The sequence below is a fragment of the Bubalus kerabau genome, chromosome X (assembly GCF_029407905.1).
Source record: "Bubalus kerabau isolate K-KA32 ecotype Philippines breed swamp buffalo chromosome X, PCC_UOA_SB_1v2, whole genome shotgun sequence".
Taxonomy (NCBI): domain Eukaryota; kingdom Metazoa; phylum Chordata; class Mammalia; order Artiodactyla; family Bovidae; genus Bubalus; species Bubalus kerabau.
In genome coordinates, this window is record NC_073647.1 from 160,922,167 (window position 1) to 160,934,585 (window position 12,419).

The window sequence follows — 12,419 nt, forward strand, 5'->3', positions numbered from 1 at the left end:
ATATGTGAACCGTGAAATTCCTGATGTTCAAGCTGGTTTAGAAAAGGCAGAGGAACCAGAGATCAAATTGCCAACATCTGCTGGATCATCGAAAAAGCAAGACAGTTCCAGAAAAACATCTATTTCTGCTTTATTGACTATGCCAAAGCCTTTGACTGTGTGGATCACAATAAACTGTGGAAAATTCTGAAAGAGATGGGAATACCAGACCACCCGACCTGCCTCTTGAGAAACCTGTATGCAGGTCAGGAAGCAACAGTTAGAACTGGACATGGAACAACAGACTGGTTCCAAACAGGAAAAGGAGTATGTCAAGGCTGTATATTGTCACCCTGTTTATTTAACTTATATGCAGAGTACATCATGAGAAATGCTGGGCTGGAAGCAGCACAAGCTGGAATCAAGATTGCTGGGAGAAATATCAATAACCTCAGATATGCAGATGACACCACCCTTATGGCAGAAAGTGAAGAGGAACTCAAAAGCCTCTTGATGAAAGTGAAAGAGGAGAGTGAAAAAGTTGGCTTAAAGCTCAACATTCAGAAAGCTAAGATCATGGCATCTGGTCCCATCACTTCGTGGAAAACAGATGAGGAAACAGTGGAAACAGTGTCAGACTTTATTTTTTGGGGCTCCAAAATCACTGCAAATGGTGACTGCAGCCATGAAATTAAAAGACGCTTACTCCTTGGAAGGAGAGTTATGACCAACCTAGATAGCATATTAAAAAGCAGAGACATTACTTTGTCAACAAAAGTCCGTCTAGTCAAGGCTATGGTTCTTCCAGTAGTCATGTATGGATGTAAGAGTTGGACTATAAAGAAAGCTGAGCGCCGAAGAATTGATGCTTTTGAACTGTGGTGTTGGAGAAGACTCTTGAGAGTCCCCTGGACTGTAAGGAGATCTAACCAGTCCATTCTAAAGGAGATCAGTCCTGGGTGTTCATTGGAAGGACTGATGTTGAAGCTGAAACTCCAGTCCTTTGGCCACCTGAAGCGAAGAGCTGGAAAAGATCCTGATGCTGGGAAAGATTGAAGGTGGGAGGAGAAGGGGACAACAGAGGATGAGACGATTGGATGGCATCACCGACTCAATGGACATGGGTTTGGATGGACTCCGGAAGTTGGTGATGGACAGGGAGGCCTGGCATGCTGCGGTTCATGGGGTGGCAGAGAGTCGGACATGACTGAGCAACTTCACTGAACTGATGGAATCTAGCAAGATGGTACTGATGAACCTATTTGCAGAGCAGCAATGGGGAACAGACTTGTGGACACAGCGGGGTAAGGAGAGGGTGGGATGATTTGCGAGAATAGCATAGAAACATATACACTACCATGTTTAAAATAGATTGGAACTTGCTATATGACTTACGGAGCTCAACCTAGGGCTCCGTGACAACCGAGAGGGGTGGGATGGGGTGGGAGGGAGGTTCGAGAGGGAGGGGACGTCTGTATACCTGTGGCTGACTCACGTTGATGCAGGGCAGAAACCGACACAGTACTATAAAGCAATTATCCTCCAGATAAAAACAAAACAGGGAGCGGCAGTGAGCATGCTTTGCAGATTGTATGAAAACCGCAAGCCCGCAGGCATCTCTCAGACCTTTGACCCTCTCTTTCTGACCCAGCCTCACCATCCTCCTGTGTTTCTGAAGATTCAGCTATCATCACAAAATCCCACTACACCCTCCTCCTTCCCTGCTCCATCCGGGTTTCTCAGAGTCATCAGCTGGGGGTCCTCTGTCCCCAAACTGGGGCTCCATCCCACTGTGTATGTGACTTTCGTAAATAATGTATCACCTGCTCGCCGCTTCTATTACTGTGATTTATGTACACATCTCAGCAACAGCCGCTAAGCCGCTTTGGAACCTAAAGGACCCTCTTCGGGGGAGCGAATGGATGGTGGGGATGTGGGGTGGGGTGGGGCGGCTAGCACATGACATTCAGTCTGTGACTGCATCTCAGGAGAGGCTACCATCTATGAAATAACAAAACCAACTTTCTGAACACAGCTCATAACCTCATGGAAAGAGGGAAAAAGCACCTTATCTTCTTATATAGGAATACAAGCTTCCAGCTTCTCGCCACTTGAAAACAAGAGTAAATACAGGAGGGCTGGCTGAATCATTTTACTAAAGAGTTCCTGGAGGGCTTTGCTGGTGGTCCAGGGACTAAGAAAGTGTGCTGCCAAAGCAGGGGGCCCAGGTTTGATTCCTGGTCAGAGCAATAGACCCCACATGCCACATCTAAGAGATCACGTGAAAAAATGAAAGCGTTGGTCACTCAGTCGTGTCCGACTCTTTTCGACCGCATGGACTGTAGCCCACCAGGCTCCTCTGTCCGTGGGATTCTCCAGGCAAGAATACTGGAGTGGGTTGCCATTTCCACCTCCAGGGAATCTTCCCCACCCAAGAATCTAATCCGCATCTCCTGTGCCTCCAGTTTGGCAGATGGATTCTTTACCACTGAGCCACCTGGGGAGCCCAAATACATAAATAAATATGCATATTAAAAAAAAAGAACAGGACTAAGGTCCTTCAAGGTCCGGAAGAAGGGAGCGAGGGCCGAGCCGGGGGGCCCAGTGCTGATACCACGGGCATTGCCCACCGAACACATTTCTTACCTTTGTAGATACCGTTACTGCCTCCTTGAACTTCCCCTTTGAGGGTCACCTCCTCTACATGAGCTCCTTGGTCGGAGGAGAAGTACACCAGGGTGTTATTAGCCAGTTTCAGCTCATCGAGGACATCCAAGATCTGCCCTGAAGGGGAGGAAACACTCAAGGTTAAAACAGCGCGATCTTTACAAAAGAAACAGAGGTGATTTGCCCTTGTGCACTGGTGATGCTGAGGAGAAGACAGTCTAATACCCTGAGCCCTGAGCCCTCCCGCTCATGCGGATTCTAATCCGGGATGCTCCATAATCAGAAGGACCCACAGTGGCTGGGCTCTCGGCAGAGACAAGGAGAAAGGTTAGTCATGGAATTAAGTATCATCTGTAAGCATCATCTGAACCTCTAGGCATCGTGGGGCAATCCTCCAGGGAGATTAGATAAAGCATTTTAGAAGAATCAGGCTCACAGACTATGAGCCCTTTGGAGAAAGATGCTAGCAGACAGAGGGAAGATTGTTGCAATCATCAGCTGGCCTGGGTCTTGAGGTCATAAAAAAGTCTACTAGATGCCATCAATATGTGTTAATATATGATCTTTGTTTTTCTGCTTTGAACTTACTTCACTCTGTATGAAAGACTCTAGGTGCATCCACATCAGTACAAATGACCCAGTCTTGTTCCTTTTTTATGGCTGAGTAATATTCCACTGTATATATGTAGCACAACTTCTTAATCCATTTGCCTAGAGGAGTTGGATGAGGGGGTGGGGAGGAGGTTCAAGAGGGAGGGGATATATATATACCTACAGCTCACATGTTGTACAGCATAAACTAACTCATCATTGTAAAGCAGTTATTCTCCAGCTAAAGAAAAAGAAGTCTACTAGCTTTCCTCATTGTCTGGGAAAAAACTAAACCATCAGGGCTCCTCTTATATGAGGAAACATCTCTATAAATACTTTTTGATGAAGGACCTTTCTAATAGTTACCATAGATACCCATGTCTAAAACTGCCCATCATGAAAAATCTATTTTCCTCACACTCTCCTTTACCTTGTCCTCATCTTTTTTTCCCCAAACTGCATGTTCTAGACTAACCCTGACATATTGTTGTTGTTTAGCTGCTAAGTGGTGTTCGACTCTTTGTAATCCCATGGACTGTAGCCCACCAGGCTCCTCTGTCCATGGGATTCTCCAGGCAAGAATACTGGAGTGGGTTGCCCTTCCCTTCTCCACAGGATCTTCCCCACCTGGGGATCAAACCAGGGTCTCCTGCATTACAGGCAGATCCTCTACTGTCTGAGCCACCAGGGAAGCCTAGGAAGTGGCAGACAAAGAAGAGTGAAGTCTGATTCCAAAATGCAGACTCTCAAAGCCAGCACAGCTTAGCAGATGAACAGACCCATGGATGGCATGGTATGACAGCTTCTCTCTTCATCACATTCGTCCAGGAAGATGGGAAGTGAGTACAGAGCACAGATGACCCAACATCAGACCTGACTTCATCAACTGTTACCAGGGTTAGGGTTAAGGTTAGGGTTAGGGTTAGGGCGCTTGACTGCACTTTTCTCTCTTTATACCTCAAATTTTTCATTAGAAAAAAAAACAAACAAACAGAAGAGAGCTGAAGATGGAAGAATGGGCTGTAATACAGCCTCTTTGATTAGGAAGCTCTCATCTGGGCTTCCCTCATAAGTCAGTTGGTAAAGAATCCGCCAGCAATGTGGGAGACGTGGGTTCCATCCCTGCATTGGGAAGATCCCCTGGAGAAGGGAAAGGCTACCCATTCAGGTATTCTGGCCTAGAGAATCTCATGGACTGTATAGTCCATGGGGTCACAGAGTCGGACACAACTGAGCAACTTTCACTCAACTCACTCATCTGCTCTCAAATCAGAAGAAAATGATGGTCAGACTAGAGGCATCTAATTTATAATTCCCACAGAGATCCCTTATAGTCCCATGGTGCTAACTTCATTTGGCCAATGCAGGCAGTTAGTTATACTGTGAGGTATTAAAGGGCCTGAGCTGGTTTTCTGAGGTCTGCTAAGAGCTTTAAATGCTTCTCAAGTGGCTCAGCCGTAAACAATCTGCCTGCCGGTGTAGGAGATGCGGGATCGATCCTTGGGTCAGGAAGATCCCCTGGAGAAGGAAATGGCAACCCACTCCAGTGTTATGGCTTGGGAGAATTCCACAGAGGAGCCTGGCGGACTGCAGTCCATGGGGTCACAAAGAGTTGGACACGACTTACGAACTAAACAGTAAGCACAAAGAGTATTTAGACCTCATCTCTGCCTCTTCCATTTGCACCCAACAAGCTTACGAGAAAGCCTACGGGCTCCTTCCCTCAGTGCCCACGGGGGGTTCAAACTGTATCAGCTCCTACCTACAACACAGGAACCCACATCTAGGATCCAGCTTCTACCCCCCACGACGGCTTATTTGTCTCCTTTCCGCATCTCCCGAAAGCCATCTTCACAGAGGCCTAGCAGCTACCCTGCTCTGTCCAGAAAGTCTCGTCACGTGGGAGTTACAACCCTTTCTGTATCGTCTTGGTGTGGCTCAAGGATCGCTCATCTCGACGGGGGGCCCACATTTTGGGGTGAGATCCAATTCGTCGGTGTAGGATAATCACAATGTGAACTCTACAAGCACAGAGGGCATCCTTGGCAGCAGAGGTAACAGCTGAAGAGGCTTCCCTGGTGGTCCAGGGGCTAAGTGACTCAGTGGTGAAGAATCCGCCTGCAAGGCAGGAGATGCAGGTTTGATCCCTGGGTCCGGAAGATCCCCTTGAGGAAAGGAATGGCAACCCACTGCAGGATTCTGGCTTGGAGAGTCCCCATGGACAGAGGAGCCTGGCAGGCTGCACTCCATGGGGTCTCAAAGCAGTTGGACACGACTGAGCGATTAAACCACCACAACCCAGGGGCCGACAGTCCACGCTCCCAATGCAGGGGGCCCGGGTTCCATCCCTGATGAGGGAACTGGAGCCCACCGGCTGCAGCCCAGAGTTCAGAGGTCACAACTGGAGACCCCCACATGCCACGGTGAACATCAGCCATCCCGTGTGACCTCGCGTGTGGCAACTGAGATCCTACTCAGCCAAATAAATAAATATTAAATAAAAAAAAGACAATAACCAAATATGGGTAATTGGTCAAATAAATAAATATTTTAAAAAAGACAAAATAAAAAAAAATAAAAATAAAATAAAGATTAAAAAATAAAATAAAAAAAGGCAATAACTGAATATTGGTAATCAGCCAAATAAATAAATATTTTAAAAAGACAATAACTGAATATGGGTAATTGGCCAAATAAATAAATATTTTTAAAAAAAAGAGAAAATTAAAAAATTAAAAATTAAAAAAATAAAATAAAGATTAAAAAATAAAATAAAAAAAGACAATAAACTTAATATTGGTAATTGGCCAAATAAATATGGGTAAGCCTATCCAGCAGACAGATCACACACCCCATGGAGTCAGGCCCTCCACCCCGGGGGCTGCACCCTGACTGATTTTGTCCAAAAAGAGGACGTAAAAAGCTACAGAGTTCACCCTCTGCGGAGGTGGCAGACATGATTTCCAATGCAAAAGGAACATCCGCTTCATCTGTCAGCAGACATATTCTTGCTATCTGATTGCAACGCCACAGGCTAGAGGACGCTCAGTCTCTCTCAATGCTTCACTCTGTACGATAAACATTCCTGGAAGCCTCGCAGTGGAGATGAACGTCGTCCTCAGGATCAGGGGATAAGATGAGCAGGACTGTTTCAGCGAGTTGTCTCCCGTGATCAATCATCGCCAGCCAGACATTTATTGGGCTGTGCTTTGATTCAGCTCCACAAACCACCTGTGCACCCAGGATTGGGGTAATTGGACTCTGACACTAATTTAAGGCTTATCACTTTGCGAACGGTAATTAGTTTAATGAGTTGGCACAGGAAGGAGCAACAAGGCAGAGATATAACCCCCACGTACACTCTGACGGAGAAGGAAATGGCAACATGCTCCAGTACTCTTGCCTGGAGAATCCCACGGACAGAGGAGCCTGGTGGGCTGCTGTCCATAGGGGTCGCACAGAGTCGGAAGCGACTTAGCATGCTTTCATGCACTGGAGAAGGAAATGGCAACCCACTCCAGTGTTCTTGCCTGGAGAATCCCAGGGACAGGGGAGCCTGTTGGGCTGCCATCCATGGGGTCGCACAGGACACGATTGAAGTGACTTAGCCGCAGCAGCATACACTCTGAAGGAAGAGGGCCCCTTTGGGGGCCTTCCCTGGTGACTCATTGGGAAAGAACCTGCTGGCCAATGCCTTTGATCCCTGGTCTGGGATCAAACTTGGGTTTGATCCCTGGTCCTGGAAGATCCTGCATGCCGAGGGGCAACAAAGACCATGTGCTACAATACTGAGCCTGCGCCCTAAAGCCCTGGAGCTGCAACTCTTGCAGCCCATGCAACCTGCAGCCCATGCTCCAAAACAAGAGAAGCCCCGGCAATGAGAAGCCCACACCCCACAACTCGAGAGCAGGCCCCTCTCCCTGCAACTAGAGAAAAGCCCATGCAGCGACGAAGACCCAGCCCAGTCAAAAATAAAAGGAAAGAACTGCAAAGAGAATGTGTGAAAAAAATTTACAAAAAAACCACGAATGCCCCTTGCGTGCACATAAAAATTTCTAAGTATTAATAAAACGACTCAGATCAGGGTTTCGCTTCCCTGTGCTGTAACTGGTATTTGCAAAAGGGCATACAACCATGCACCTCTGTTTCAAACAAAAGTATTTTTGAATATACATATATAGAAGTACCTTAGTATAAAGAAAGAATGCTATAAAGAAATATCTTTTTGAAAAATGTGGCTTCTGTGGCAACGTCTATGAAAACAACACAAATATTTAGAACTTGTTTATTTATAGTTGCCAAAACCTTGGAAGTAACCGAGGTGTCTTTCAGCACCTTGGTAGGTGAATGGATAAACTAACTGCGGTCCAGCCACTCAATGTGATGTTATTCACTGATACAAGGAAATGAGTTATCAAGCCATGAAAAGGCATGGAAGAAACTTAAATGCATATGACTATCACAGGAGACCTGGGTTCCATCCCTGGGTCAGAAAGATCTCCTGGAGAAGGAAATGGCAACCCACTGCAGTATTCTTGCTGGAGAATCCCATGGACAGAGGAGCCTGGTGGGCTACAGTCCGTGGGGTCACAAAGAGTCAGAAACACCTGAGCGGCTAAACAACACACACACACACAGACGTGAAACAAGCCAATCTGAAAAGGCTGCATACTGCATGATTCAACTCTGTGACCCGCCGGAAGATGCAAAACCATGCAGACAGTAAAAATATCAGTGCTCCTGAGGGGCTGGGGATCAGGGAGGGATGAACAGGGAGGGCAAGTATTGAATTCAGTTGAGTTCAGTCACTCAGTCGTGTCTGACTCTTTGCCATCCCATGAACTGCAGCACACCAGGGCTTCCTGTCCATCACCAACTCCCAGAGTCCACCCAAACCCATATCCATTGAGTCAGTGATACCATCCAACCATCTCATCCTCTGTCATCCCCTTCTCCTCCAGCCCTCAAACTTTCCCAGCATCAGGGTCTTTTCCAATGAGTCAGCTCTTCGCATCAGGTGGCCAAAGGACTGGAGTCTCAGCTTCAACATCAGTCCTTCCAATGAATACCCAGGACTGATCTCCTTTAGGATGGACTGGTTGGATCTCCTTGCAGTCCAAGGGACTCTCAAGAGTCTTCTCCAACACCACAGTTCAAAAGCATCAATTCTTTGGCACTCAGCTTTCTTTATGGTCCAACTCTCACATCCATACACGACCACTGGAAAAACCATAGCCTTGACTAGACGGACCTTTGTTGGCAAACTAATGTCTCTGCTTTTTAATATGCTGTTTAGGTTGGTCATAACTCTCCTTCCAAGGAGTAAGCATCTTTTAACTTCATGGCTGCAAGTATGGTGTATGATACTGTAATGATTACACGTTTGCCCCAACCCATAGATGGTACATTGGAAAAGACCCTGATGCCAGGAAAGGTTGAGGGCAGGAGGAGAAGGGGACGACAGAGGATGAGATGGTTGGATGGCATCACCGACTCAATGGACATGAGTTTGAGCAAACTCCAGGAGTTGGTGATGGACAGGGAGGCCTGGCGTGCTGCAGTCCATGGGGTCAAAAAGAGCTGGACACGACTGAGCGACTGAACAGCAACAGAAATAAAAGGCACAAATTCAATAGTGAACTGTAACGACAACTATGCATTTTAACTGATATTAATGGGGTCATAAAGAGTCAGACAGGACTGAGCGACTAAACTGAACTGAATGTATCAATATTGGTTCATCAAAAGCAACACACATACTGTGCTGCTGCTGTTGCTGCTGCTGCTAAGTCGCTTCAGTCGTGTCCGACTCTGTGCCACCCCACAGATGGCAGCCCACCAGGCTCCCCCGTCCCTGGGATTCTCCAGGCAAGAACACTGGAGTGGGTTGCCGTTCCCTTCTCCAATGCATGAAAGTGAAAAGTGAGAGTCAAGTTGTAAGTTCATCTGATGTTTGGACTTTTGCTTTCCAATGACAGGGTGTGTGGGTTCAATCCCTGGTAGGGGACCTGAGTTTCTACAGACAAATGAACAAAAAAAAGCAGAAGCAATAGCATAACAAATTCAATAAGGACTTTAGAAATGGTCCACATAAAAAAAAAGAGAGGGAGAATACAGCAAATTGTGTGCAGAAGAAATGAATATAGAAAAATTCTCTGTACTTTCTGCTCTGTTTTCCTGTAAACTTAAAACTGCTATACAAGGAAAAATAGTCTACTTGGAATTGCAGTCCAGGGGTTAGGACTTTGGGTTTTCACTGCTGAGGGACCAGGTTTGATCCCTTCCTGGAAAAGGAAATGGCAACCCACTCCAGCATTCTTGCCTGGAGAATTCCATGGACAGGGGAGCCTGGCGGGCTACAGCCTGTGGGGTCGCAAAGAGTGAGACATGACCAAGCGAGTAACACTCGGGGAACTGGGATCTTGCAAGCTGCTTGGCTTGTTTTTTAAAAAAAGTAAAAAGACACAATATTACAATAAGCAAACATTTCTTTAAATCGTCTGCTAATTTTTAAAAGATGCCTTTCAAATGCCCTGTCGGTTCCCGCTCATCATCATCCTGCATTCAACTCGTGTTGACAAAAAGCCACTGAAAAAGGGATAAAAACCAGAGCGTGCAGAGGGTCGGGGATGGCGGACATTTGCTCCCAGATCTCCCTGGTTGATCGCTGCCTTTCCTCAAGGCAGCTGCATCCCCCCGTGACAGTTTTCCCTGAAGGCTGTTTTCAAACCCAGACAACCCAGCAGCCTCACTCACTACACAGAATCCTTTTACTAAAATATATCTCACATCTTCCCTCATCTTCACACCCCTCCCTAGATATTCCTCCAAATTCCAATATTTTCAAACGACCATGATAAGATACTTCCTTTGGCCCCATCCATTCCTTCGATCCATCGCCTAGAGTGATAACTTGATCATTTTCATCAAAAGGACCTTATACCACTGGGCTGGGATTAAGAATCCCAGAGAATCTAGCTGATGCTCCCACGCATGGATACCTGAAAAAGCATCGTATTTCTGATTCTCTTTCACTTCTTTTTCCCCCTGAGAGAGGCACCCTCGTATCTCATCCTATTTGGGTCTTAAACGCCAGAATCTCATTTGAAAAGCCCATTAGCCGTTAGATGTTTCGTGACACTGATCCTATAAAGGTCTAACATATTTCTCGTCTAAAAAAATTCTGCAGTGAAATCTCCTGTGGGAACAAACACCGCTGTATTATTTTTGCTCTCAGGCCCACACGCTGCAAGTCAGAGGTCCGCAAATATTATCTTTCAGAGGTTCTCAAGGTATAATGACACCAATTTATATCGGATGATAGTTCTGAATTACTGGTGGAGGGCTGCAGGATAGTGTATAAATGAAATGTTTTATTTCCAAAGCTTCCCCACATTCTTCCTGAAAATGAAACAAATACAGAAAACAAGCCATTTTCGAGAGCACTTTGTTATCTAACCGGAGACAGCAAGATTGAGTGTATCGGAGGTGGGGGAGCGGGGGAAATGAGGGCTTGCTGACGAAGGTTCGGTCATTTTAAAGCAGAAATCTGGGAGGTGTGAAAATGACGGTCCCTTCCTCCCACAAGTGTGAACGCAGGTTGAAAGAAGCCTGCGTTCTGGAGAATTTGTCCCTTCCACTGATTCATGCCACAAGCAAGAGTGATAACACGTGCCACTGTGATGGACAAAGTGAGAGAGAAGGTTTTCCATCCTCAGCTGGAATCCTAGGTCTTGCCTGAGACGGAATTGCCGTCATGGAGAATTAACTGTTCAGGGTCTGGCTCCCAGGTCCCAAGTCCTGGGTGCCTGGTTTGCTCACTGCGGTTCTTGACCTCTGAGTGGGTGCACGTGTGCTAAGTCGCTTCAGTCGTGTCCGACTCTGTGACCCTATGGGCTGCAGCCCTCCAGACTCCTCTGTCCATGGGATTCTCCAGGCAGGAACACTGGAGTGGGTGGCCGTGCCCTCCTCCAGGGGATCTTCCCGACCCAGGGACTGAACCCAGGGTCTTCCTGCATTGGCAGGTGGGTTCTTTACCACGAGCGCCCCCCCGGAAGCCCCTCTAAGTTGGAGGTCATAACATATAACGGTAGAGGGTTGCCATGAGTGATGACAGAGATCTGCATAGCAAACTCTTAGCCCTGGACGATGAGTACTCAACGCAGCTTAGCTCTTTTTACAGTGGAGTTAAAAATCAGAGTTAAACCATCAGCTTGCCTGACAGCAAAACTACAATGAGGCACTACCTCCCACAGGTCAGAATGGCCATCATTAAAACGTCTACAAATGTTAGAGGGGGTGTGGAGAAACGGGAACCCGCCAACACTGCTGGTGGGATTGTACATTGTTGCAGAAAAGTATGGAGGTACCTTTAAAAACTAAAAATAGAGCTACCCTATGATCCTGCAATCACACGCCTGGGCACATATCCAGAGAAAACCATAACTCAAAAAACATACATGCACCCCAATGCTCACAGCACCAATATTTACAATAACCAAGACTTGGAAGCAACCTACACGTCCAGGCAGAGAGGAATGGACAAAGAAGAGGAGCCACATATACAAAGTGGAATATTAGTCAGCCATAAAAAAAGAACGGAATAATGCCACCTCTGGCCACATGAAAGGACCTAGAGCTTGCCATACTGAGTGAAGTTAAAGAGAGAAAGACAGACATCCTATGATATCACTTTACATGGAATCCAAAAAATGATACAAATGAATTCATTCGTAAAACAGAAACAGACTCACAGGCATAGAAAACCCACTTGTAGCTAGCAAAGGGTCGGGAGAAGGGATAAATTATGAATTTGAAATTAAAAGATACACACTACTTACATAAAGCAGATAAACCACAAGGACCTACTGTATAGCACAGGGGACTATATTCAATATCTTGTAACAATCTGTAACAGAAAAGAATCTGAAGAAGTTGTGTGTGTCCATATAAAACTGAATCACTTTGCTGTATACCTGAAACATTGTAAATCAACAATACTTCAATAAAAAAAAACTTTTTTTTAATCTACTTGTCTAAGGGAAGACTTGCTATTTCAGCAAATCTGGCTTTTCTCTTGTTTCCTATAAGGTAGGTTGCTGCTGCTAAGTCGCTTCGGTCGTGTCCGACTCTGTGTGGCCCCATAGACGGCAGCCCACCCAGCTCCACCCTCCCTGGGATTC

The 12,419-nt window shown here is 46.3% G+C and overlaps 1 protein-coding gene across 1 annotated transcript in view; it reads right to left on the reverse strand.

The window, feature by feature from the left end:
- The window catches only part of STS (steroid sulfatase), an 85,802-nt gene that overhangs the window by 37,469 nt on the left and 35,914 nt on the right, over nt 1–12,419 (reverse strand). Inside the window, exon 6 of the mRNA XM_055564717.1 lies at nt 2,626–2,763. Coding sequence (XP_055420692.1) covers nt 2,626–2,763 — 138 coding nt within the window. The remainder of the gene's footprint in view (nt 1–2,625; nt 2,764–12,419) is intronic.